The sequence below is a fragment of the Hylobates moloch genome, unplaced genomic scaffold (genome assembly GCF_009828535.3).
Source record: "Hylobates moloch isolate HMO894 unplaced genomic scaffold, HMol_V3 SCAFFOLD_19, whole genome shotgun sequence".
Taxonomy (NCBI): Eukaryota; Metazoa; Chordata; class Mammalia; order Primates; family Hylobatidae; genus Hylobates; species Hylobates moloch.
Genome location: NW_026652294.1, coordinates 38,788,988 through 38,816,579, shown reverse-complemented (window position 1 = coordinate 38,816,579; position 27,592 = coordinate 38,788,988). Strand labels below are relative to the sequence as shown.

The 27,592-nt window shown below is 48.8% G+C and overlaps 1 protein-coding gene across 7 annotated transcripts in view; it reads right to left on the bottom strand.

Moving 5' to 3' along the window:
* The window catches only part of DNAH2 (dynein axonemal heavy chain 2), a 118,910-nt gene that overhangs the window by 47,009 nt on the left and 44,309 nt on the right, over positions 1–27,592 (bottom strand). For all 7 annotated transcript variants that reach the window (XR_009211092.1, XR_009211094.1, XR_009211093.1 and 4 more), the window contains 25 exons: positions 27,400–27,588; positions 27,073–27,220; positions 26,076–26,268; positions 22,700–22,900; positions 22,458–22,614; positions 21,343–21,517; positions 20,414–20,577; positions 18,862–19,023; positions 18,650–18,753; positions 16,512–16,668; positions 16,281–16,363; positions 15,987–16,167; positions 15,449–15,587; positions 11,681–11,898; positions 11,314–11,415; positions 10,513–10,638; positions 9,773–9,883; positions 9,030–9,218; positions 8,510–8,613; positions 8,222–8,411; positions 7,270–7,450; positions 6,407–6,534; positions 5,926–6,078; positions 5,543–5,668; positions 79–297 (listed from right to left, as the gene is read on the bottom strand). Coding sequence is in view for 4 of the 7 variants with exons in the window: in XM_058431469.1 (XP_058287452.1) it covers positions 79–297; positions 5,543–5,668; positions 5,926–6,078; positions 6,407–6,534; positions 7,270–7,450; positions 8,222–8,411; positions 8,510–8,613; positions 9,030–9,218; positions 9,773–9,883; positions 10,513–10,638; positions 11,314–11,415; positions 11,681–11,898; positions 15,449–15,587; positions 15,987–16,167; positions 16,281–16,363; positions 16,512–16,668; positions 18,650–18,753; positions 18,862–19,023; positions 20,414–20,577; positions 21,343–21,517; positions 22,458–22,614; positions 22,700–22,900; positions 26,076–26,268; positions 27,073–27,220; positions 27,400–27,588 (3,900 nt within the window). In the remaining 3 variants the exon portion in view is untranslated. The remainder of the gene's footprint in view (positions 1–78; positions 298–5,542; positions 5,669–5,925; positions 6,079–6,406; positions 6,535–7,269; positions 7,451–8,221; positions 8,412–8,509; positions 8,614–9,029; positions 9,219–9,772; positions 9,884–10,512; positions 10,639–11,313; positions 11,416–11,680; positions 11,899–15,448; positions 15,588–15,986; positions 16,168–16,280; positions 16,364–16,511; positions 16,669–18,649; positions 18,754–18,861; positions 19,024–20,413; positions 20,578–21,342; positions 21,518–22,457; positions 22,615–22,699; positions 22,901–26,075; positions 26,269–27,072; positions 27,221–27,399; positions 27,589–27,592) is intronic.

Sequence of the window (27,592 nt, the reverse complement as noted above, 5' to 3'; positions counted from 1 at the left end):
CCTCCCTGGCTCCCACCCTCCACTGTCTTCTTACTACTCAAGTCTCTGCCCACTGACTCCACTGTCCCAGCCCCGTACTCTAACAATGTTGAAGTTAGGGTCTCCGGCGCGGCACAGAGAAGACAAGGAGGCCTGCAGGATGCGCCATGAGGCAGTCTTGCCGCTACCGGTGCAGCCCACAATCATGGTGGAGTGGCGGGAGTTCTTGGTTTCATACAGCTGGAAAACTTTGGTGAGGGTGAACGGCGTGCTTTGCAGGTCCATGTCTCGAATCTCCTGCTCAACGGTCTCCCGCAGCTGAGGGAAGGGAAAACACAGCAAGCAGAAGAAAAAGGATGAGGAGGCCGGGCGCAGTGGCTCACGCCTGTAATCCCAGCACTTTGGGAGGCCGAGACGGGTGGATCACGAGGTCAGGAGATCGAGACCATCCTGGCTAACACGGTGAAACCCCGTCTCTACTAAAAAAATACAAAAAGTTAGCCGGGCGTGGTGGCAGGCGCCTGTAGTCCCAGCTACTCGGGAGGCTGAGGCAGGAGAATGGCGTGAACCCGGGAGGCAGAGCTTGCAGTGAGCTGAGATCGCGCCACTGCACTCCAGCCTGGGCAACAGAGCGAGACTCCGTCTCAAAAAAAGAAAGAAAAGAAAGAAAGAGAGAGAGAGAGAGAGAGAGAAAGAAAGAAAGAAAGAAAGAAAGAAAGAAAGAAAGAAAGAAAGAAAGAAAGAAAGAAAGGATGAGGCCTTTAAAGGGCTTTCAAAATCTCCCCAGTGCCAGGGAGAATATGTTCAAACTGTTAAAAACGGCACCAGGGCTCTCTGCACTCCGGCTCTGTTCACTCACTGGGAAGCTGGCCCATTGCAGAGTTGAAAGATTGGGCTCTGGAGTCCGCCAGCCTGGTTCCCCAGCTCTCAGCTATGTGATCCTGGGTAAGTTACTTCTCCATGCCTCAGTTTCCTCATTGGCATAATGTCTTACATGTAGCTCTACACCCTTTTTGTTATTATCCAGCAAATATTTATTAAGCCTCTACAATGTATGCCAAGCACTGTGCTGGTTGCCAGGGATACGGCTTGGAACAAAATAGATTTCGTCCTATTGCAGAGCTCACAGTTTAGTGGAAGAGCCCAATTAACATTAAAGACATTATTACCTAAGTTAAAAAGTAATGCTTGAAGAACCATGACCTAACAGATGGGTCCCAGAATAGTGTGCCTTTTTTTTTTTTTTTTTTTTTTTTTTGAGACGGAGTCTCGCTCTTTCACCCAGGCTGGAGTGCAGTGGCGCGATCTCGGCTCACTGCAAGCTCTCCACCTCCCGGGTTCACGCCATTCTCCTGCCTCAGCCTCTCCGAGTAGCTGGGACTACAGGCGCCTGCCACCACGCCCGGCTAATTTTTTTGTATTTTTAGTAGAGACGGGGTTTCACCGTGGTCTCGATCTCCTGACCTCGTGATCCGCCCGCCTCGGCCTCCCAAAGTGCTGGGATTACAAGCGTGAGCCACCGCGCCCGGCCGCCATTTTTAAACACACAGCTCATGTAGCCAAATATTTTCAAATAGATACAAGATAGTTACTTGCACTAACAGGCCTCACCAATTCCACTTCCTTCCACTATCTGAGAAGTAGTTTTATTAGTATGTTTTCTGTGTGCATGTGTGTTTAGTGTCATAAACAAGTTTAATGTCACATTTTCTACTTACTCAGTTAAAAAATATTCTCAGCCGGGCGTGGTGGCTCACGCCTGTAATCCCAACACTTTGGGAGGCTGAGGTGGACAGATCACCTGAGGTCAGGAGTTCGAGACCAGCCTGGCCAACATGGTGAAACCCCGTCTCTACTAAAAATACAAAAAATTAGCCAGGTGTGGTGGCGTGTGCCTGTAGTCCCAGCTACTCAGGAGGCTGAGGCACGAGAATCGCTTGAACCCGGGAGGCGGAGGTTGCAGTGAGCCGAAATCTCACCACTGCACTCCAGCCTGGGCAACAGAGCTTTTTTTTGAGACTCCATCTCAAAAAAAAAAAAAATTCTCTAATTTCTTCTTTGATCCATTAGTTATTTAGAATTGTATTGCCAAATTTCCAAACATTTGGGCTTTTTCTAATTCCATTTTGTCACTTTCTGTTAAAAGCATTCAAATGCGTCTCTTTATGGATTTTTTGGTCTGTTTGCATTATCTGTTTCTGAAAGAAGTAAGTCGGCCGGGCACGGTGGCTCACACTTGTAATCCCAGCACTTTGGGAGGCCGAGGTGGGCAGATCACGAGGTCAGGAGATCGAGACCACGGTGAAACCCCGTCTCTACTAAAAATACAAAAAATTAGCCGGGCGTGGTGGCGGGCGCCTGTAGTCCCAGCTACTTGGAGAGGCTGAGGCAGGAGAATGGCATGAACCCAGGAGGCGGAGCTTGCAGTGAGCCGAGATTGCGCCACTGCACTCCAGCCTGGGCGACAGAGCAAGACTCCGTCTCAAAAAAAAAAAAAGAAGTAAAGAAGTAAGTCAAGATCTCCCACCAGGGCTGTGGATTTATGTGTTTCTCCTTCTGGTTCTGTCCAGTTTCTTTTATGGATTTTGTAGCTATATTATTTAGCACATACAGATTTAGAACTCTTATAACTTTCTATGCATTGATCCTTTTATCATTATGAAATGTCACCTTTACACCTTTACTATTGCTTCTTGCCATAAAGTCTACTTTGCCTGATAGCAGTAGAGTTATCACTGTGATCAGAAAATGTGGTCTGAATATCTTCCTTTGACATTTTTGAGGCAAATTTATGGCCTTTACATAGTCATCAATTTTCCTTTTCCAGCAATTTTCTATGTGTGATTTTTGTTTGCTTAGGTTTTTTTTGTTTGTTTGTTTGTTTTTTTTTTTGGAGACAGGGTCTTACTCTGTCATCCAGGCTGGAGTGCAGTGGCACGATCTCAGCCACTGCAATCTCCACCTCCTGGGCTCAAACAATCCTCCCACCTCAGCCTCCCAATAGCTGAGACTACAAGCATGAGCCATTACACCTGGCTCATTTTCACCATGTTGCCCAGGCTGGTCTCAAACTCCTGACCTCAAGCAATCCACCTGCTTATGCCTCCCAAAGTGCTAGAATTACAGGTGTGAGCCATCATGTCCGGCCTGTTTGCTCAGGTTTTTTTTTTTGTCCCCATGTTTGCTTAGTTTTTAATGTGCTTATCTCTAACTCAATTCCAGACTCTACCAGTTGACTAAATCTTTCAAACAATTTTCACATCGGGTATCAATTTCTTCTTTAAAAAGTCCTCCTGGCCCAGCGCAGTGGCTCATGCCTATAATCCCAGCACTTTGGGAGGCTGAGGCAGGCGGATCACCTGAGGTCGGGAGTTCGAGACCAGCCTGACCAACATGGAGAAACCCCGTCTCTACCAAAAATACAAAATTAGTTGGGTGTGGTGGCGCATGCCTGTAATCCTAGCTACTCAGGAAGCTGAGGCGTGAGAATCGCTTGAACCCGGGAGGCGGAGGTTGCGGTGAGCCAAGATTGTGCCATTGCACTCCAGCCTGGGCAAAAAGAGTGAAACTCCATCTCAAAAAAACAAACAAACCAAAAAAGAGTCCTCCTGAAGCCTTCAGGTTTGCTCCAGTCTGGATTGGCTTCTCTCTTTGCCCAGTGCACACCATCATCTTGTGACCTCCATTCACTAACACCCCGAGGATTACTGTAGCCTCCCTCTTGCACCGACTCTTTTGTTTCCCATTGTCCCTTCCATGGTATGCTCCTGTATTTAAGTAGAGCACATTTTCTAGTAGCTTTTGGAGAAAGTAGTTGTGACTACAGGAGCACACCACCACGTGTGGCTTTTTTTTTTTTTTAAGAGATGGAGGTCTTGCTATGTTGCCCAGGCTGGTCTTGAACTCCTGGCCTAAAGTGATCCTCTTGCCTCAGCCTCCAAAGTGTTGAGATGACAGGCATGAACCACCGCACCTCGCCCCTATCAGTTTCAATATCTGAAGTAAGTTTTCATGGATCTGATTCCACTGTCTGTTGTTCTTCTGGCTCCCATTCATGGGTTCTTGCTTCCTTGTGTGTTTTGTGATTTTTGACCATGAGTTGCTCATTTTCTTGGACTTTTACCTGTGGCAATTCTTTGAACTGTGAGTTGAAATTTCACTCCTCCAGAAATAATTTGCTTTTGCTTCTTCCAGTCACCTGGGGGCACTAACAACCTAGAACTACTTAATATTAAAATCTAAGCTTGAGATTTCTTTTCTGATTACGCAGTAGGATAAATGATGACTGGAAACCATGTGAGAGCTGGTGTGTGGTTAGGAAATCTCACACTTGATCTTAGCCAAAAGGCCGAGAAGCGATGGTTAGGAAATCTCAAAGGAAATTTGGTCTTTTTCTTCTATCATCAGAGATCAAAATAAGCAAGTTCCTTTCCTATATATAAACTTCTAAATCACAGGCTTCTCCTTTTTCCATCTACTGGGGGTGTTGCCCCTTGGGGACTGGGGTTTACGCAGCACTGCATCTTCTGTTATATCTTCAGACTTGGGCTGTTTCATCTCCTATCCTCACTGCCTTAAGATCAACAACAATTTTCAGAGAGAAGGCCAGCTTTGGTACTCACCTACCTCCCAGGGTTCCTGCTTTTACTTCCTACCCTCTTCAACTCCTGGAATTCTTTCTTTCTTGCCAGCTTAGCAATGCATTAAAAAGGATGTTATTATTACATTTTTATCCATCATTTTAGTAGTTTCAATTGAAAGGATCATTCAGGGTATCTAGACTACCACACTGCCAGAGAAGAAAGTTCTTACGCTTTCTAAAACTCCCTCTTCCATTCTGCTGCTCTCTGATACCAAGTGGCTTCTAGCAGCCTCTCCTCAAAACTCCCTGATGAGGTGAGAAGTAGAGGCACAGAGGTCTGGTGGGCACAGAGGTCTGGTGGGCACAGAGAAAGTGCAAAGGCAACAGACTAGAGGTTTCGATGAAGTCAGAGCGTTGCTACATGGATGCACTGGAGCAGGTACATTTGAGCAGGTCAGCAGAGGAGGGAGTTGTGGTCAGAGAGCAGAATGTTTGAATAGTCTGTTGCTTTATAGATCAGGAAGTCCAAAGAGAGGTCAATTGACTTGTTCAGAGTCATAGCTAGTAGATGGCAGAACAAGGACTGGAAGCCAAGTTTTCTGTTCCCAGATGCATATTCACATATGTGGTCAGGGAGAGTGTGTGTTTTTTTTTGGTTTTGTTTTGTTTTTTGAGACAGGGTCTTGTTCTGTCACCCAGGCTGGAGTGCAGAGGCACAATCTCAGCTCATTATAGCCTCAACCTCCTGGGTTCAAGCACTCCTCCTACCTCAGCCTCCTGAGTAGCTGGGACTACACGTGTGTGCACCACCATGCCTGGCTAATTTTTGTATTTTTTGTAGATATGGGGTTTCACCATGTTGCCCAGGCTGGTTTCAAACTCCTGGACTCAAGCAATCTGCCCACCTCGGCCTCCCAAAGTGCTGGGATTACAACCACGAGCCACAGCACCCAGTCAGGGAGAGTATTAAGGAAAAAATACCTTGCCATAGTCAATGACAGGCAGCTCAATGTTGGGAAACAGATCTTGCACGATGGCATTGAACAGGGGTGCATCAACTGAAGTGAGCTTGGCGATGTTCATATCTCTCATTGAGAGCAGCAGAACCTGAATGGGAAAAGACAGAGACTCAGGCTTGAGGAGCCAGGGCCTACCTTTCACCTCCAAAGGGCTTCGGGGCAGGTGCCAAGAACAATGGATACACCAGTTAGCCATTAGCAAAGCAGCGGGCGACACGGGGATGGGATGAGGTGGGAAGGTGGGAATCCCCATCTGGGGAAAGAAAGGGTCTGAAAGACTTGAGAGAAGTGACATAGGGCCAGTGACAGTGGAAGTCAGGTCCAAAGGCTGTGTCCTTGCTCTACCTCTTCATCAGTCAGATCTGGCTGTAGGCGGCGCTTCTTGCCGGCATAGCGCAGAAGGGAGGTGAGGGCACGCAGGCCAAAGTCATAGTGGTCCTGTCTGGACAGTTGCTGCACGGCCAGTGAGTAGAGTGTGTACACCTTCTTGGCCAGAATCTGGGGAACCAAAACAGAGGAGGAAACAATCCATCTCCCCACAAATCCCTCTGCTTCATCTCAGGACAGAGACAAGAAGCCAGGTCCCAGGACATGAAGCAGCTAGGAGGTACTCTATGGACTCTCCTAATGAAATCGTGTGAATCACGCCATCGTCAGTTAGTGATATCACAGAGGAGAAACCTCCCTCCCCTAAATTTTTCTCCCTGCACATCCTACTGACAATAGTCTAAGTTCCTTAGAGGATAAGCTGATCGTGAGCTCCTCTGTCCGGGGAATAATTATGAAAGGGAATTAAAATCACTGGAGAAAAGGGTTATTGGAGTACCTTGCAGTTGCCAAAGCCCTCTCCAAAGAGAATGATTTCTGCAATGAGGGTGGAGTCAGGCACCACCATGGCAATTGGGCGGAACATGGATTTAAGATTTTCGGGAAGCTCTGTGCGGCCAGCATAGCCTGGAAAACAATGCCACTTGCTTAGAATCATATATTTCTTCATCTTGATTTGCTTCCCCAAACCCACTTTCCAATCAATCTCATTTTCTCCCACCCTAACTCCAACCTTAACTTTCTCTCCAACTCCAAGATCACATCCTTTCTCATCTCAGCCCCAGCCCTTCCCAGTCCACTTTGGTCTTCTCTCTTATCTCTGGTCCTTTCCTTACTTTCTGTGTGGCCCTGTTTCAAACTCAAATCACAGAGCTGTCAATTTCCCATCTCTCCAGGTTCTGTGTATAGCTCTCATCAGTCCTAATAGAAATCACAGTTGTTCCTCTTATTTGTTCAGTTCCTAAACCCTTTCCTATGCTGTGCTGTCCTAGACCCTTCCCCCAGAGTTGTTCCTAGGAAACAGTAATGAGAGACCCTAGGGCCTGCTGCAAAAGAGACAGCAGAGAGACCAGAACTCTGGGATCTAGCCTAATGGGAGAAGATAGCTAAGTATCTTAAAAGATGAGGGCTACATATACACACATAAGTGGTTATTAATCCCTTTGGGGAAAACAGTAAGATTGCTTCCCCTTCTCTTGGAAAGTTGTGTGTTTATCCTTCTCTCCCCTTTGCTATCGTTAGCCAGACTTCACTTAACTATATACGTTCGCATGGAAGGGGGAAGAGGAGGATGCGCAGTTATTTCCCCTGAACACCCAGTTCTTCCCACCCCAGGAACCCCATCCACTCCCTGCCACCTACCAGGATTCATGGTAATGAAGATCCCACAGGACCACACCAGATTTATTTCAAAGCCATCAAAATGGAAACGGGTGAGACCAGCAGCCAGGGCAGATAGGATGGACAGGATCTGCTGAGCCACCACTGACAGCACCTCGATGTTGATGCGGTTAAACTCATCAAAGCAGCCCCAGGCTCCAGTCTGCGGGGTGCAAGGCAGAGTCACTGGGAGCAAGAGAGGTGCCCCAAGAGGCTAGAGAGCGTGATTAACACACCCTTCCTTCAAATGTTTCAACAGGCGAGGCGGCCTCCAGAATAGGGGGCAGGGAGCAAGGCACCAGAGTACACTGTTGTAGCTTCTGGCCAGAACTTTCCATCAGATGGGGCCAATCTGGGGTGATGCTAGAAAAGGTGTGGGTTGGAAAGAGACTGGGGTAGGGAACTTGTGTGCACTGTCTTCTTTGCTCCAGTTAACACACATTATTTTCTTTAATCCTTTATAATCTTCTGATTTTGCAAATAAGCTACCTGAAGCTCAGGAAGGGGAAGGGACTTTCCTAGTTGTAAGAATTACACGTGGCTGGGCGCGGTGGCTCATGCCTGTAATCCCAACACTTTGGGAGGCCGAGACAGGTGGATCACCTAAGGTCAGGAGTTCGAGACCAGCCTGGCCAAGATGGTGAAACCCGGTCTCCACTAAAAATACAAAAATTCTCCAGGCTTGGTGTCATGCGCCTGTAATTTCAGCTACTCAGGAGGCTGAGGCAGGAGAATTGCTTGAATCCAGGAGGCGAAGGTTGCAGTGAGCCGAGATCACGCCACTGCACTCCAAAAAAAAAATAAATAAATAAATATTACACGTGATGCAATGTCATGAAGCTACAAAGCACTGAACCAGATTTGGGTTTCAGTTTATTTTCCGGGACAAAAAGGTATTTAAGGGGCTTCTGGCACAGGGTGGCAGGATACTGACCTGGGCCAGACCTGAGTACATTCGGCCCATGGATTTGTAGTCCAGGCCCTCAGAGCAGTTGACCACAATGACATATACGCCTAGGGCCTTGCCCAGGTCCTTGACGGTCTCGGTCTTGCCCGTGCCTGCGGGGCCTTTGGGGGAGCCCCCTCGGTGCAGGTGCAATGCCGTGGTCAGTGTCATGTAACACCTGAGAATTGAGGACAGAACTGGAGTCAGACTCCCGGAAGCTTCTCTCAGCTTCCACTGCCCCCACCCCAGCCACCTCATTCATCCCACATGGCAGACCTGTCTGTCAGGGGAGTGATGACAAGCCGGCCCGAGTTACCCAAGTACTCATAACTATACTGAAATTGCGTGTTGGTCTGGCGGATCATACAGTCATCAAGATCCTGGGGAAAACAGGGCAGAAAAAGAGAGAGGTGGGCTTGGAAGGAGAGTGGGGCTCAGAGTTGTCAGGGAGGCTGCAGTGAAGGGATCGGGGTTCCCTTTTAGAGTTGAAAAGGGGAGCGGTTTATGGGCAAGATGGAAAATGGGTTTCATATTGCACATCCACCCCAACCCAATGCAGCAGCTGTCTGGAGTGTTTCTGAGTCCTGTTCAAGTGACATTCATAGTGAGCCCTGACTGGGACAACTACTTGCCACTCCTGATTGTGGGGAGGAGGTGGAAGGAAGAACCGGATTAGGGTACTGGGACAGGACTAAGGGTTGGATTAAGATATCCTTGCATTTACAGAACATGGATGCAATAAAAGCATCAGGATCCATTTTACGGTAAGAGAGTGGGGAGTTGGCCCATCTGGCACCTTCTCCCAGTAGAACCGAAGTTGGCTGAGCCAGTCAAAGGAATTGACATCCATGAGGCCACTCTTGTAAAGCTTCTCCAGCACATCCCGGGCATGAATTTCTATCGTCACCAGAGCCACAATTTTCAGCCGCATGATCTTGGTCAAGTTCCCCCTGATGGCTTCTGAATACTTATTCAGGATTGACACCTGTGGTATGAAGCAGCAGGGAAGAGAGCAGACAGAGCAATGCCGCCAAAGCCTGATCACCCCTCGCCCCCACCCAGCACCACTTCCAACCCGGTGCTGACCCCACCTGCTGTAACTCCTGGTAATTCTGCTCCACCACGGACTGCCCCCACTGGACTTCCATCATAAAGCACCCTTGCTCTGGCCCTTTTCCGCCAGCTCACCTCTAATTCTGACTGCTCCCTCCCTGCAATTCTAGCTCCAGGCCTAGCTCATACTTGCAGAGCACCCACCTGCTTTTTTCTTTTCTTTTCTTTTCTTTTTTTTTTTTTATTTGAGACAGAGTCTTGTTCTGTCGCCCAGGCTGGAGTGCAGTGATACGATCTTAGCTCACTGCAGCCTCAACCTCCTGGGTGTGCCACCAGCTAATTTTTGTATTTTTTGGTAAAGAAGGGGTTTCACCATATTGCCCAGGCTGGTCTCGAACTCCTGGGCTCAAGCGAGTGGGCTCCTCCCACCTCTGCCTCCCAAAGTGCTGGGATTACAAGCATGAGCCACTGCACCCAGCCTCCCACCTGCTTCTTCTTCATGACCTTGAGGATTTTCTTGTCTGCCCGCTCCTTCGCTGTCAGCAGGCACTTGGTGACATCAGCCGTCCACTGGATCTGACTGGCAGTGATCACCACCTGGGTATGTGCAGAAGCCACGTCCCAAAGCCCTGTCCTCGGCTACCCACACAGCCCAGCTCCCAAGTCCCAGCTATTTCAAGAACTGTGTGCCTCTCCCAACTGCACCCAATCTGCTCTGAAGAATGGGACATGGGCCTCAAGTCAGGAGCTAAGGGTCCAGCTTGGAGTGTACCAGAGCCACAGCCCAGAAAGGGGGGTAAGAAACAGCATTGTGTGAGACTCAAGATTCTGTCTTTCCACTGGCCACCTCCTTTTAACTCCATCTTCTTGTTCCCTCATTTCTTCATTTCTTTCTTTATTCCTCTTTTTTAAGACAGAGTCTTGCTTTGTCACCCAGGCTGGAGTGCAGTGGCATGATCTCAGCTCACTACAACATTCACCTACTGGGTTCAAGCTATTCTCCTGCCTCAGCCTCCTAAGAAACTGGGATTACAGGCGCACACCACCACACCGGATAATTTTTTGTATTTTTAGTAGAGACGGGGTTTCACCATGTTGGCCAGGCTGGTCTTGAACTCCTGACCTCAAGTGATCTGCCCACCTCGGCCTCCCAAAGTGCTGGGATTACAGGTGTGAGCCACTGCACCTGGCCCCTTGTTCCCTCACTTCTATCGACCCCAGCTCACCTGGCCAGCCCACTCCTTCACCCATTTGTCCCTCTTGTTGAGGAACTTCTTGAGGGCCAGGCGGCAGTTCCGGAGAAGGTCCCGCAGGGTCACCCTCATGGTCCGCTCCACATCGCCGAGCCAGGACTGGGGGGAGGTGGGAGAATAGGGCAGCTCAGCCTGAGGGGCACGGCCAAGGTCCTCCACAGGGAAGGCACTTAGGAAGCAGGGCTTTGTACCCAGAGAAAAGCAGGAATGGCCAACAGCTGGCTTGGATCCCTGAGAGAAATGGAGGCTAGGAGGCAGATGATCTGACTTTCAGAAGGAAATTTCGGTTCAGAGCAGAGATGATCATTGTCAGGAATGGCAGGTGAGAGGGGAAAGAGTGACTAATGGCCATTTACAGAGGTCTTCTCTCCTTATGGAGCCAGGTGAACTTTCTTTTTTGTTTTCTTTCTTTCTTTCTTTCTTTCTTTTTTGGGACGGAGTTTCACTCTTGTTGCCCAGGCTGGAGTACAATGGCACGATCTCAGCTCACCACAACCTCCGCCTCCCAGGTTCAAGCGATTCTCCTGCCTCAGCCTCCCGAGTAGCTGGGATTACCAGCATGCACCACCGTGCCCACCTAATTTTGTATTTTTAGTAGAGACGGGGTTTCTCCATGTTGGTCAGGCTGGTCTCAAACTCCCGACCTCAGGTGATCTGCCCGCCTCGGCCTCCCAAAGTGCTGGAATTACAGGTGTGAGCCACCGCGCCTGGCCCAGGTGAACTTTCTGTAGGAAGAAGAATCAGCTAGGTCCTCAGACCCTCACCACAACTCACCTCTATAGGCCCTTCTAAAAATACTGAGTGGAGGAAGTCAATGTACTCGCCGTCGCCCGAGAACATTCCCACAGCTTCCCATTTGCTGCTGGGCCCTCCAACCTGCAGAAAGCAGAAGCTACTCAGAGCCTGGCCTGCCCACCCTTGGTGTCCGCTTAGAAGTACTGGGGCCTTTTGAGGGTAATTACTGCTCCTCTCCCCTCCTCTCAATATTACCAGTTCTAAGAAGTTATATCCCCCTGAGAATCGAGAATCATTAATTAATATGACCCTCCTGTCGGGAGGGCAGGGTCCCCTCCAAAGCCTTTCGTACCCCAACACCCTCCCTTCCCCCCCCCAGCATCTCACTGTGGCCACTTCTACCGACCTTCTGGATTCTCAGCAACTTGATGTTGTCAAAGCATTTTTTGAGGTGTGGCTGCACAGCCTCTGGGTTTCGGGACTGGCCCAGAATCTCCAGCAGGTCGTCATTGGACAAGAAGTAGAAGCGGGGGAAAATATGTCGCTTGGTCTCTAAATACATATCCAGAGACTTCTGAATATCTTCCAGGATTGTGTTCATTTCTATCAATGTGTCCAGGAGGCCTGGGAAGAAGAGCGATGAATGACATTTGATGGCTTTCTTTCCACTGCCCTGGGGGGGTCTGGATGCCCCAACTCTGTGTTCTTTTTTTTTTTTTTTGGAGACGGAGTCTCGCTCTGTCGCCCAGGCTGGAGTGCAGTGGCGCGATCTCGGCTCACTGCAAGCTCCGCCTCCCGGGTTCACGCCATTCTCCTGCCTCAGCCTCTCCGAGTAGCTGGGACTACAGGCGCCCGCCACCACGCCCGGCTAATTTTTTGTATTTTTAGTAGAGACGGGGTTTCACCGTGGTCTCGATCTCCTGACCTCGTGATCCGCCCGCCTCGGCCTCCCAAAGTGCTGAGATTACAAGCGTGAGCCACCGGGCCCGGCCCCAACTCTGTGTTCTTTGCCAGCTCTTGAACAGTGGGGCACAGACTGCCATAAGGGTTTCCGGACGCAGAGAAGTATCCCCAGACCCTCTATCATGCTCAACTCATTCTCTCCATTAATTCATTACAGTATTCATTATGCACTGTTGTACATGTTACCGTTTAAGCATTAATGATACATCATATATGATTTCATTAATACAGTAATTCCCCCTTATCCACAGTTTCACTTTCCATGGTTGCTTCTACCTGCAGACAACTGTGGTCCGAAAATACTGAATGGAAAATTCCAGAAATAAACAATTCCTAGGTTTTAATTGCACACTGTTCTGAGTAGTGTGATGCAATCTCTCACCATCCTGCTCTGTCCCCCAGGATGTGAATTATCCCTCTGTCCAGCGTCTCCACACTGTGGAGGTTCCCTGCCCATGGGTCACTTAGTAGCCCTCTCGGTTATCAGATCTACTGTTGCGACATTACGGCAGTGCCTGTGTTCAAGTGACCCTTATTTCACTTAATAATGTAAGCAAAAGCGCAAGAGTAGTGATGCTGCCAATTCAGATACGCCAAAGAGAAGCCATAAAGTGCTTCCATAAAGAGCTTCCTTCCTTTAAGTGAAAAGGTGAAAGTTCTCAACTGAGGTTGCTAAGATCTACGGTAAGAATGAATCTTCTGGCCGGGTGCAGTGGCTCATGCCTGTAATCCCAATACTTTGGGAGGCCAAGGTGGGCGGATCACTTGAGGTCAGGAGTTCAAGACCAGCCTGGCCACCATGGTGAAATCCCATCTCTACTAAAAATACAAAAATTAGCCAGGCGTGGTGGCGGGTGCCTGTAATCCAAGCTACTCGGGAGGCTGAGGCAGGAGAATTGCTTAAACCCAGAAGGCAGAAGTTGCAGTGAGCCAAGATCACGCCACTGCACTCTAGCCTGGGTGACAGAGTGAGACTCCGTCTCAAAAAAAAAAAAAAAAAAAAAATGAATCTTCTATCTGTGAAACTGTGAGGAAAGAAAAAGAAATTCATGATAGTTTTGCTGTCACACCACAAACTGCAAAAGTTACAGCCTCAGTGCATAATAAGTGCTTAGTTAAGATGGAAAGAGCATTGAATTTATGGGAGGGAGACACGAACAGAAACATATTCTGATTGATGGCAATTGGGTTCAGTACTATCTGAGGTGTCAGGCATCTACTGAGGGGTCTTGGAACATATCCCCAGTGTGTAACGGGGGACACTGTATAACACATCCACCTAAGAACTTGGGGGTCCATCTTCCTCCATTTCCCATAGGCAAAAAAGAAAAGAAGGGCTGGGGGAAGAACTTGGGGTTCCACTGGCCAACCCGAGAGCTTCTGAAAAGTAGAGATTACCCTCCACTTGCACAATCTAGCAAACTAAATCGTTTTATTTAGATACATGTTATATGCACACAGTGAAAGAAATCTGCAAGGACTGGGGTTGCCAGTGTCCCTCATGTCATAGCAATCAGATAGTAGTTCTTTCACTTACTGGCATGTCAATTCACCTCATCGAGTTTTGACCTCTTTGTGTATAAAATGCCAATAAAATCCATCTCAAAAACCAATGTGAGGCCGGGCATGGTGGCTCATGCCTATAATCCCAGCACTTTGGGAGGCCGAGGTGGGTGGATCACTTGAGGTCAGGAGTTCGAGACCAGCCTGACCAACATGCTGAAACCCCGTCTCTACTAAAAAAAATACAAACTTAGCTGGGCGTGGTGGCACATGCCTGTAATCCCAGCTACTTGGGAGGCTGAGGCAGGAGAATTGCTTGAACCAGGAGGTGGAGGTTGTGGTGACCTGAGATCGTGCCACTGCACTCCAGCCTGGGCAACGAGAACAAAACTCTGTCTTAAAAAACAAACAAACAAACAAACAAAAAATCAATGTGAGTAGTAATTGAAATGTATTCACATCGGTAGCTTCTCAGTAATGTTAGTTTCCTCCCAGCCTATAGCCCCATACCTCAGGTCTTGATTGATTTTCCCCTTGTCTTCCCAGTTCCTAGCTTTCTGAAGAAAGGAGGGATACTAATGAGTGTGAACTCAGAGGTGACCCTCATGCCTTCAAGCGCAGGGTCTACAGGCTGTTGGATCCTTTAGTGCAAACCTGAGCGACCCCCAGAGATCACAGGCATGCTCAGTAGCCGTGGACAAGATGGATTTGTTCTGTGCGTTCAACAAAGGGATCATTGTTTTTTTAGCTTTGCTTATAAATTGTTCCGAAATATAATTCTGTCAATTATTTCAAATAGTATCAGTTGTTGTCATTCAACTTCGCATATCATAACTTTTCATGTTTATCTTTTATCAGAATAATTAAAATTATTTTTATTGATGTGTATACTGAAGGCTCTTGGAAAATGAGGCACTGTTAAGACTAGCCCTAGGTAAAATAAAGAGGTCCTCTGCACCCCCGCCAGAATTCTTCTCCACAGGATGCCCACTCTAGGTGCCTGTTGTCAAACTTGACTCCCTGATTCTCTACCCCAATCTCCCCCAGTCGACCAGGCCTCACTGTGTGTTCATCTTGCCATGTGTTCATCCCTTTCTTCCCCATACCCTACCCCATCCCATGGCTGAAGGCTAGTTAATCTGCCAAACGAAAGTCAATGTAGGCTGGGCTCAGTGGCTCACACCTGCAATCCCAGAACTTTGGGAGGCTGAGGGAGGTGAATCACCTGAGGTCAGGAGTTTGAGACAGCCTGGCCAACTTGGTGAAACCCCATCTCTACTAAAAATAAAAAAATTAGCCAGAGGTAGTGGCACACGCTTGTATTCCCAGCTACTTGGGAGGCTGGAGCAGAAGAATCGTTTGAACCCGGGAGGCGGAGATTGCAGTGAGCCGAGATCGCACCACTGCACTCCAGCCTGGGCGACGCGCAAAACTCTGTCTCAAAAAAAAATTTTTTTTTAATAAATAAATAAACTCATCTGACTGATTCCATATCCCATGCTCTTAACCACTACGTTATTATACTCCACTCAAATATTTGCTGAGTTTAATTTACAGAATTAGGATCTAATGCTTAGAAGAGGTGATGGAGATGGGAAATGTTATGAGAGCTGGGGGCATCAGTCTTTTTAATAAACGAAGCACACAACCATGACCAAGCAGAGTGCCTGCCGAGGCTGTGTCAGGGCAGGAGCCCTGGAGCTCTGACCTGGGTGATGGGTGCTCCGGAGAGCATTGTTGTCCTTGTTCATCCTGTCCATGATGGCTTTCCAGTTGCTGTTGACTTGGTCAAATAAGGTCGATTCATTGGGCAGCTGCTTGCGGATGTCTTCTCCTAGGAAGATATTCTGAGGGGGCCAAAAGTTGGGGTGAGAGGCCACTTCTTACACACTCTCCACCCTCTGCTCCCTGTTCCCAGATCGTGGGTGACAGTTGGGTAGAAGATACAGAGTGCTAGAAGTCAAGGGCCAAGATGCCCAAGTTCTACAAGGAAAGTTGGAGGTGGGGGGCCAGGTACCTGGGTCGAAGAAGAAAAATGGAAGAAAAATCTGGGAAGAAGAATAAAAACTTGTTAGGGAGGGAATCTAAGGTGAGAGGTAATAACTAAGAATCAGACAGCTGGGTCCTAGATGAAGAGTGACTTTAAAGGTAGGAGAATGAGGTGGATAACAGGGCAAAATCTAGGTCTTAAGCAAATGAAGGAGTAAAAGCAGGAAGCAGGAAGAGCTCAGGCGCTGAGTCCTGACCTCTAAGTACATCCACTGACGCTGCACTGTGAGAATCATCTCAATAACCTCCAAAATGAGGGAGAGGCAGCGTTCCCAGTGGTCCACATCCTTCTCAAAGGCCTTGACAAAGCGAGATGCCTTCATGGTAGACAGAGCTACCTGGTTATCTTCCAGTGCCTGGAACACTTCTTCTGTACCTCTGAGACACAAGGGGTCAAAATCACAGTTCATCCCCACCTGCCCAACCTTGGCCCCACTCTGCAGCCTGGGTCACACGGCCCTCCCTTCTCCTAGATCCCCAGCTCCCCCGACCTGAGCCGATGATGGCCTTTATCCTTGTAGGGTACTATGTCGAGCTGAATCACATCCCAGGTCTTGGCAATGTTTTGTAAAGCCTGTGGAGAGAAATTGGGGGCACAGCGGTCAGGTATCTCTTCACTAAGGGGAACAGGAGCTGAGAGGCGCCATCAGATGATGAACAGCTGGAAGCCTGTGCTCCAGGAGGCGTAGGAGGTGTGGGAGCATGGGAGAGGACTGTCGTACCACTTCTATAGCCAGCTCTTTAGCTGCTGAAGCAGAGATCTCTCCAATTTTCTCCACGTGCTGATCCATCCCAAGCTCCACAATCTGCTCCAAGGTGAAGCTTTCAGATTCCTGATCAAACTCCCGCTGGATCTCATCCCGGACCTGGTCCCAGTGCCTGCAGCCAGGAACAGGAGGGTGTGAGGTCAGGAGAGTTCCCGTCACCCCATTGCTGTCTCCCACTGGGACACTGTGATTTTGCATAGTTATCAATTCATGATTCAACTCATTTTGCTAAACAGGCTCCGAAGATGCAATCTTAGGCACCATGGGGAATACGAAGATCGAGGTGAAACCCTCCAGGAGTGGATTCTCTGGAGAGGGAGTTAAGGCAGGTGCACCCACAAAACACACAATGAATCACCGCAGGTTTTCTCTAGATCTGCACTGAGTAAAGGCCTTACATGAAACATCTCATATCATTCTCACGGCTGTTCTATAAATTAGGAATTATTATTATTCCATTTACAGATGAGAAAACTGAGGCTTAGAGAGGTTAAATAATGTAAGCAAATAAAGTGGTCAGGTTATACATAACCGTATAACACTTAATGGTTTTGGCATTGCCAAAAACATACTGGAAGAAAGACGAAGTAAAATTATTTTCTCTTAAATGGATAGATCATGATTGAAACACCATTTATAAAAATTACTTTATTTTTATAAATCTATCCCCAATGGCTTGAGATACATTCTCTACCATACAACAAATTCCAGATGAATTAAAAGAGTTAAATCTGAGAAACACAAAGCATTAGAAGAAAGAATGAAGAGGATGTATTTGTAACTTTGGGATAGGAAAGGTCTTCCTAAACAAGGCATGAAGGCAAAAACCACACAGAAAGAAAGTTATACTTTTGGCTACCTCAAAATAAAATCTTTTGTTATACAAAAGACATAAGGCGGGACAGGCACGGTGGCTCACGCCTGTAATCCCAGCACTTTGGGAGGCCAAGGCGGGTGGATCACTTGAGGCCAGGAGTTCAAGACCACCTTGGGCAACACGGCAAAACCCCATCTCTACTAAAAATACAAAAATTAGCCGAGCATGGTGGCAGGTGCCTGTAATCCCAGCTACTCGAGAGGCTGAGGCACAAGAATTGCTTGAACCCACAAGGTGAAGGTTACAGTGAGCCGAGATTACGGCACTAAACCCCAGCCTGGGCAACAGAGTGAGACTCTGTCTTCCCCGCAAAAAAAGGAAAAAAAAGACATAAGGCTTAGTCATGATAGACAACTCCCTTTCAGAGAGAGGGAGGCCCCAGGGCAGGGGGTAGAGAACAAGAAGTCAGCAAGGCTGGATGACCCGAGACAGTGCAAGAAGCAGAGGACAGTGGCAGGCTTCGTGTCTGTGCCACATGTTCACTGAGCACTATTTGCAATAGCCAAGATGTGGAATCACCCTAAGTGTCCATCGAGCGATGAATGGAGGATGAAAATGTGGTGTACATATACAATGAAATACTCTTCAGCCTCAGGAAAGAAGAAAATCCTGTCATTTGCAACAACCTGGAAGAACCTGGAGGACATTATGCTAAGCAAAATAAGCCAGGCGAAGAAAGACAAACACCACATGATCGCACTCATATGTCATATGTGAAGTCTGAACAGGTTGAACTCACAGAAGCAGAGTCAAATGCTGGTTATGAGGGGTTGGGGGTGGTAGGCGGAGAGTTGGGGAGGTGTTGGTCAAAGGACACAAAATTTCAGTTAGACAAGAGGGATGATCTCCTGTACATCATGGCAACAATGGTTAATAACAATCTATTGTATACTTGAAAATCACTGAGAGTGGCTTTTCAGTATTCTCACTACAAAAAATAGGTATGTGAGGTAATGCATATGATAATTAGCTCAATTTAGCCATTCCACAATGTGTACATATTTCAAAACATTATGCTGTACACCATAAGTGTATGCAATTTTCATGTGTCCACCAAAATTAAATGTTAAAAAGAGGAAAGATAAAAAGACATACATTTGTGGACAGAGGGGAAGAGAGGGCTGTGAACACTGCGGAGAAGAGAATGGGAGGGACCAGGCGGTGGGGCAGGCCAGCGGGGCAGAGTGGACACCCCGGAGCGGAGGAGCAGCCTCACCTCTCTCTAAGGGCAGGGTTCCGCAGGTCTGAGATGAGAGGCATGGTCCTCTTGAACTGCTCTATTTTTGAGCGAGTGGTTTTAATAATTTCCCAGTTTCGGTCCTGAGCAAAAGTTGGGGGCATCAGAAGACCCGACGACCTCCCTGGGAACAGACCCGGATCCTCCACCAGCTTCTCTTCCGCCTCCCCCCCCACCCCGTTTCTCCCCACCTTATACTCTTTGGCTAATCTTGTGAGGCGACGAAACAGCCCGTGGGCCATGGTCTCCATGGTTTCCGTCTGCAGGGTCAGGAACTGGCCAGTCTTCCACTCATTCCAGTTCTCCTCCCAGTCTCGTGTGATCTCCCAGATTTGCTGGAGGGCATCGAGCTCCTACAGGGCAGAGAGGTGTGTTGCATGAAGTGGCACCTGCCCTCTTCCTCCCTGACGGACGCCCAGGCCCTTCGCTGCTCTCGCTCTGTGAAGCTTCCCCTCTAGATAATACAGCGGCCTCCTCAGTCCACATATTTTTCTCCATTCTGTTGCCTTAAGAGCTTATCAAGGAACAAGCACATGAAAAAATCCTCAATGTCATGAGTCATTAGGGAAATGCAAATCAAAACCTCAGTGGGATGCCACTTCACACCCGCTAGGGTGGCTAGAACCAAAAAAAAAAAAAAGGTAAATAAGTGTTGGCACGGAGATATGGAGAAATAGGGAGCCTTGTACACTGCTAGTGGGAATGTGAAACGGTGCAGCTGCTGTGGAAAATGGCTTGGCAGCTCCTCAAAAAGTTAAACATAGAGTTTCCATATGATCTAGCAATTCCACCCCTAGGCTTACACTCACAAGAATAGGGAACAGGTGTTCAGACAAATACAAGTACACGCGTGTTCATGGCAGCACTACTCCCTTTAGCTAAAAGGTGGAAACAACCCAAATGTCCATCAACTGGTGAATGGTAAACAAAATGTGGTAAATTCATGCAATATTCAAATATGAATATTCGGCCATTTAAAAAAGTACTGATCCATGCTACACCATGGATGAACCTTGAAGACATTATGCTAAGCGAAAGAAGCCAGATTAAAAAGGCCACGTATTATCGTACAAATGGTTCCATTTGTATGAAGTGTCCAGAATAGGGGAATCATACACATGGAAAATAGGCTCATAACAGACTGGGGTGGGGGATGGGGGATGGACGTGACTGCTAATGGGCAGAGTTTCCTTTAGGGTAACAAAAATGTTTGGGAATTAGATAGATGTGGTGTGAATTACTAAATGTCACTAATTGTTCACTTCAAAATAGTTAATTTTGGCAGGGCGTGGTGGCTCACACCTGTAATCCCAGCACTTTGGGAGGTCGAGCCAGGTGGATCACCTGAGGTCAGGAGTTCGAGCCCAGCCTGGACAATATGGTGAAACCCCATCTCTATACTAAAAATACAAAAATTAGCCAGGCATAGTGGTGGATGCCTGTAATCCCAGCTACTCAGGAGTCTGAGGCATGAGAATCGCTTGAACCCGGGAGGCAGAGGTTACAGTGAGCTGAGATTGCGACACTGCACTCCAGCCTGGGCAAGACAGCCAGATTGTGTCTCAAAAAAAAAAAAAAAAGGGTTAATTTTGTTATGTGAATTTTACCTCAACTGAAACAAACAAACAAAAGCTCTTCGTGAGCTCCTCTCCCGTCCCACTGCCTTTGTGGGCACTAAGGACCCATTCTTCTGTCCCTGCCCCTTATCGACGGTGACCACAGGGTCCTTGCTCAGCACACCACCTTCTCCAGGTTCTGAAGGTCTTTGGAGGGTGGCTGCTCCATCTTGAAGATGCCCAGGTTGGCTCGGAGACTATTTTCCTCTTCCCGCATGGCCATCAGCATGGCCCGCCCTTGTGCGATCTGGTCTAAGGCAGACATGTATCCCACGTTGCTGGTGAAAGGGCCTGTGGAGGATTCAGGATGAAGCTCAGTTTCCTGCTCACGTCTGGCAAGGACAGTCATGGCTCTCCTATCTCTTTGTGGGCAAATCTCACCTCTCTCCTCATGTGAGAGAGGGAAGGGAAGGAGAGCAAGAGGGAACGCGTTGAAAGAATGACGGTTAATCTTAGCAAAAACTCCTAAATGCGGCTTGAGAGCCAGGAACAGATGGAATATGGAAATCGGGATAAGAAAAGTAGAAATGGGGGCCGGGCACGGTGGCTCACGCCTGTAATTCCAGCACTTTGGGAGGCTGAGGCAGGAGGATCACAAGGTCAAGAGATAGAAGCCATCCTGGCCAACATGGTGAAACCCTGTCTGTACTAAAAATACAAAAATTAGCCGGGCGTGGTGGCGTGTGCCTGTAGTCCCAGCTACTCGGGGAGGCTGAGGCAGGAGAATGGCGTGAACCCGGGAGGCGGAGCTTATAGTGAGCCGAGATTGCGCCACTGCACTCCAGCCTGGTGACAGAGCGAGACTCCGTCTCAAAAAAAAAAAAAAAAAAAGGAAAAAAGAAAAGTAGAAATGCTGTGAGCTGCGCCGCTGTCTACCCAAAACGAGAGCCACTGTCCTCCTCCTTTGCTCCTTTGCTCCTGAGTGGATGCTCTTCCCCCACCCCAGCACCGACCCTCCTCCTCCCCTCCCAGTTCTCGCCTTCCCAGGACGTGGGTTTGGAAGGCGGGGTCTCTAAACAAAGGCTAAATAAGCAGGAGAGGTGGATCAAGGAGTACCTTTGAATTCGAAATCTTCCAGAAGCATATGTGCTTTCTTCTTGAACTCATCTGCCGAGTGGATCAGGCCTGTCTTGAATTTCTCCTTGTGTTTCTTCAGCATTTGCTCACTGTCCAGCAGAGTTTGTTGGAAGACAACCCATTCCCCATTGAGACTGTCCAGCATCTCCCGGACCTGGGGGTGTTAGAGAGTGGAGGATGACCAGAAGCAGGAGGTCTGCCCTCTCATGAAGGTTTTTAAGGTGTCTTTTCTGATCCTCCAGACCAGAGTCTGGGGACGAGTTTTGCACATGTGACAAGGCCTAAAAAAATCAAGGTGTGAGTTGCTGAGCCTAAAAGAAATCCTGGCCGGGTGTGGTGGCTCACACCTGTGATCCCAGCACTTTGGGAGGCCAAGGTGGGAGGATCACTTGAGGTGCCTGTAGTCCCAGCTACTCGGGAGGCTGAGGTGGGAGGATCACTTGAGCCCAGGAAGTTGAGGCTGCAGTGAGCCATGATTGCACCACTGCACTCCAGCCTGGGTAATGGATGGAGGCCCTGTCTCAAAAAAAAAAAAGAAAAAAATTCAAAAGCTGTCTGAGAATGAGGCCAAAACCAAACAAAACAAAGTAAATGCAGTTAAGTAAATCCAGCTGGGTGCAATGGATCACACCTGTAATCCCAGCACTTTGGGAGGCTGAGGTCAGCAGACTGCTTGAGTTCAGGAGTTTAAGACCAGCCTGGGCAACAAAATGAGACCCCCATCTCTACAAAAAATACAAAAACCAGCCAGGCATGGTGGCGTGCACCTGTGGTACCAGCTACTCGGGAGGCTGAAGTAGGAGAATCACTTGAGCCTGGGAGGCAGAGGTTGCAGTAGGCCGAGATTGCGCCACTGCACTCCAGCCTGGGTGACAGAGCGAGACTCCGTCTCAAAAAAAAAAAAAAAAAAAGAAGAGGAAAAGAAAAGAAATGCAGAAGCTAAGTAAAGGTATCATTTGAACTAGCTTTGGCTTTCAAATCTAGAGTCTCCTCCCCCTGTCACTTCTCTACTCTCCCCGAGGACAGCCAAGAGCCTCCCCTGCAATCTGCTGCTGATATGGGTCCCAGGTAAACCAAACACCACGGGAACTCACACTGTCCTCGACTGGCACCTCGTACTTTTCAAGAATGGCAAATTGCTCGTGTACGGGAGGGATCTGAGTTTCCACGTTGGCCAAGTCATGCTGCAGGGCATCCATGAGCTGCAAGCTGACCCCCAGTTCCTCCAGCGTCTGCGGAGGGCGGCTGATTCTGAAGGCGGGCAAAGGGAGTTCTAGTGAGTGGAAGGCCCAGGGCCTGCCCCTGCCCCCTTCCTGCGGGGCGCCCCAGCCCGCACTTCTCTGCATTCTCCTTCAGGTAGGTGTGCAGCTCCAGCAGGCGCCCAGCAGCCATCTCCCTGAGCAGAGTCGTGAACTTGTTCTGCCATTCATTGCAGTGCTGCACCAGGGAGAACTTGAGGTGCGAACAGTCCAGCAGCACAAATTGGATGCTGGTGACCGTCTCCTCCTTCTGCACGTTATTAGCAACTTCCGTGTAGCTGCAAGAGCCCCAGATGCCAGCTAGGATGCTGTTTTCTTCGCAGACATGCCCCCTGTCCCAGTGCGGGCTGCAGGTCTCATTTCCTTCCACCCAAACCTGGGTGGCAGTTCTAGAGTGTTCTTCTACTCCCAGGCATCCCTCATTCCAATCTGCCCCAGCCATGCAGCTGTGACTGTCATTTTCCCAGTCACTGGCTATAAGATAGCAGTCAAACTTCTTAGTCTGGCATTCAAAGCTCTAGAGTGAGGCAGGGCGCGATGGCTCATGCCTGTAATCCCAGCACTTTGGGAGGCCGAGGCAGGTGAATCACGAGGTCAGGAGTTCAAGACCAGCCTAGCCAACATGGTGAAACCTTGTCTCTACTAAAAATACAAAAATTGGCCAGGCACGGTGGCTCACGCCTGTAATCCCAGCACTTTGGGAGGCCGAGGCGGGCGGATCATGAGGTCAGGAGATCAAGACCACAGTGAAACCCCATCTCTACTAAAAATACAAAAAATTAGCCAGGTGCGGTGGCAGGCGCCTGTAGTCCCAGCTACTTGGGAGGCTGAGTCAGGAGAATGGCATGAACCCGGGAGGCGGAGCTTGCAGTAAGCCGAGATCGCGCCACTGCAGTCCAGCCTGGGTGACAGAGTGAGACTCCGTCTCAAAAAAAATAAATAAATAAAAATAAAAATATAAAAATTAACTGGGTGTGGTGGCAGGCACCTGTAATCGCAGCTACTGGGGAGGCTGAGGCAGGAGAATCACTTGAACCCGGGAGGTGGAGGCTGCAGTGAGCCAAGATGGCGCCGCTGCAGTCCAGCGTGGGTGACAGGGTGAGACTCTGTCTCAAAAAAAAAAAAAAAGCTTTAGAGTGGCACAGATCTGGGTTGAGTTCACCCTCTGCTGCTTCCTAGTTCTATGACCTCAAGCAGGTTTTTTTTTTTTTTTAACTGTTTGAGCCTCGGTTTCCTCATCTGTAATACAGTGATAGTAAACAGAGCCTGCCTCACAAGGTGGTTGGGAGAATTCACTTGGCTGCTACAGAGCCACTTTACGTTCTTCCTTTCCTGTGCCTATGTTGCAGATCTCACTCTGCGGGGTGAACGTGCTCATAGACTCACATCTTTATGCCTTTGCTCATGCTATTTCCTCCACGTGGAATGCCTTCCCCACTGCCCATCTCTGCCCGTTGAAATCCTACACAAAGTCGGCCAGACTTGGTGGCTCACGCCTGTAATCCCAGCACTTTGGGAGGCCGAGGCGGGTGGATCATGAGGTCAGGAGATTGAGACCATCCTGGCTAACACGATGAAACCCCATCTCTACTAAAAATACAAAAATTAGCCGGGCATGGTGGCGGGCGCCTGTAGTCCCAGCTACCAGGGAGGCTGAGGCAGGAGAATGGCGTGAACCCAGGAGGTGGAGCTTGTGGTGAGCAGAGATGGCGCCATTGCACTCCAGCATGGGCGACAGAGTGAGATTCCATCTCAAAAAAAAAAAAAAAGAAATCCTATGCAAAGTCCCTTCCTCCAGGAAGCCTTCCCTAAAATCCCCAGCTGGAAATCCTCTGTCCTTCCATTGAACTGCCCTGGCGTGTGATATCCCTTCATCATAGTACTTACCACAGTGCAGCTGTGTAATAACACAGTACACGAGCACAGGGCTTCAGCCTACAAAGTGCTTTCGTGTATCTTTAATCATTTCACAAGGTTCCAAGGTAGGTAGTGTAATATCTGTTTCACAGAAAACTGTGGCCCAGAGAATATAGAAAATCTGCCTAAAGGCACACAGCTACTAAGGGGTACAGCTGCGATTCCAAGTCTTTTCATGACGCCACAGCCACCACCCTTTCAGCGCTACTTTTATATTCCTTACTACTCTAGAGCCCTCAGGAGGAAAGAACTTGCTCATTTCTTTCTTTTTTTTTCCTTAACTCCTCATGGCCCATACAATGAATGTTTATGGAATGAATGTTTACAGAATGAATGAATGAATGAATGAATGACCAGAGGCCCATAAAAAGATGTGAGTTAAGATCAGAAATTAAGATCTTCTAGGCCAGGCACAGTGGCTCACGCCTGTAATCCCAGCACTGAGGGAGGCTAAGGCAGGTGGATGACTTGAGGTCAGGAGTTTGAGACCAGCCTGGCCAACATGGTGAAACCCCATCTCTAATAAAAAAACAAAAATTAGCCGGGCATGGTGGTGGATGCCTGTAATCCCAGCTACTCGGGAGGCTGAGGCATGAGAATTGCTTGAACCCGGGAGGTGGAGGTTGCACTGCACTCCAGCCTGGGTGACAGAGTGAGACTCTGTCTCAAAAAAAAGAAATTGAGGCCGGGCGCGGTGGCTCACGCTTATAATCCCAGCACTTTGGGAGGCCGAGGCGGGTGGATCACAAGTTCAGGAGATCGAGACCACGGTGAAACCCCATCTCTACTAAAAAATTAGCCGGGCATGGTGGCGGGCGCCCGTAGTCCCAGCTACTCAGAGAGGCTGAGGCAGGAGAATGGCGTGAACCCGGGAGGCGGAGCTTGCAGTGAGCCGAGATTGCGCCACTGCACTCCAGCCTGGGCGACAGAGCAAGACTCCGTCTCAAAAAAAAAAAAAAAAAAAAAAAAAAGATTTTCTTCCTGAGTGGGCAACATAGACTCTCTACAAAAAATTTAAAAAAAAAAAAAGAAAAGTATCCAAGCATGGTGGCATGTGCCTGTGGTCCCAGCTACTCGGGAGGGTTAGCCAGGAGCATCGCTTGAGCCCAGGAGGTCCAGGCCACAGTGAGCTATGATCACACCACTGCACTCCAGCCTAGGCAATGACAGAGCAAGACCTTGTCTCAAACAAAATAAAACAAACCAAAGAATCTTCTATTTAACTCCCAAATGCCTTCTTAGAATCAAAGCGCTCACTTCTTTCATCTTCCAGATCTCTGGAACTTCTTCTTTCTCACCAGGCCCTGCCATCCTCCCCTAGACAACTGCTTTTCACCTAAATCCTGTCCAGGTCTTCCCTGATCTCTACCCCTTGAGAAGCAAAGGTCCAATGTCCTAGGTCTTGTTCTTTTCCTGTCACTGGGGACACATGTCGTCCTCAGCTCCCCTACCTACTTCCCAAGACTCTAGGCCCGGGCTCCTCCTGCAGTGCTGTGCCTCCTACAGGCAGACTTTCAATCCACCCTCACCACTCACCGGGCAATGTCGGCATCAAAAGAAGAGACAGGCGGGTTGAGGCGCTGGTAGCGACGAATGAAAGAGTCCTTGTTGATTTCCCAGATCTCCCGGTACATGTCCCAGGTCTTGAGGTAGTTCTGCAGCAGGCTTGCATTGTTAGTCATGCCGCTGCTGATTTGGGTCTGGATCTTCTTGATGTCCTCATCTTGCTCTTCAAAGGACCAAGAAAGTTGCTTCTCACTGACTTCCACCCCAACCCAACTTCTGCCTGGGCCCTGCCCACTGCTCCAGACCTTCCACTCTAAAACCAGCTTCCCAGAGAAATACAGCTCAAACATGCACATTAGAAGGTAAAGGAGTAGGCAGAAAGTGAAAATGTGACTCTTAGTGTCTCCTTCATAGGATCTGATGTCTTGTCTGTTGGTATCTAGGCCTCTTACAGGCCAGTCCCAGTCCCAGTCCCAAGCTTGTCTTTCCTCATCTCCCATCCCAAATCCCAAATCCCATGAGCATTAGTCACCTAATCTCAACCCCCATCCGTGCCCCTGCTCCCTTCCCCAATCTGGCCCCCCTGCTTTTTTTTTTTTTTTTTTAGATGGAGTCTCACTCTGTCACCCAGACTGGAGTGCAGTGGCATGATCTCGGCTCACTGCAACCTCCGCCTCCTGGGTGATTCTTTGTCTCAGCCTCCTGAGTAGTTGGGATTATAGGCACCCGCCACCACACCTGGCTAATTTTTGTATTTTTAGTAGAGATGGGGTTTTGCCATGTTGGCCAGGCTAGTCTCGAACTCCTGACCTCAAATGACCTGCCTGCCTCGGCCTCCCAAAGTGCTGGGATTATAGGCACAAGCCACTGTGCCCAGCCAATCTGGCCCCTTGACCTGAGTTTTCCCCAGGTCATGGAGGTGACTGGCCTAGTATGCCTGGAAACAGCCCTGGTCTCTCCTCCTGGCCTGGCCCACTCGACAGCCTCTGAAACCCTGTGCCTTGTGCCCTCCCCATTGCCCACTCACCCACAACTGTTTGGATGGGTTCACGATGTAACTTGCGCTTGGTGAGAATGTCAGGGAGGTGGCGGAAGACAGAGATGGTGGAAAAGAGGTGGTTGCCAATGTCATTGACCACAGCTGCCAAAGTCTGCAGAGTGGGTGAGAATTCCACCTGTGAGGAACCCAGTGGAGATGGAGAGATAAGCCTTAGAACTGGGAAGGTCACACACTTCAGCAGCAGGTCTGAAGGCCGTAGGATAAAGTCAAGGCCAAGGACCAGTTTAGGAATTAAGGGAAACTGATAAATAAGATGCAATGGTTTTGAGATGTTGGGTGCAAAGTGGTTCCTACCTGTGCCACACTTCCTTGCATATCATTCTTCAAAATGACAAAGACTTGGAAGAGTGGGTTTGGGCTGGTCTTTCCATCCCCGTTGATAGCCTTGGATAGTTCTAGCAGTGACCACTTCACATTCAGGCGCAGGGCATCCTCCACCATGCGGTCCAGCCGAATCATGTACAGCATCCACTGCTGCTGAATCTGA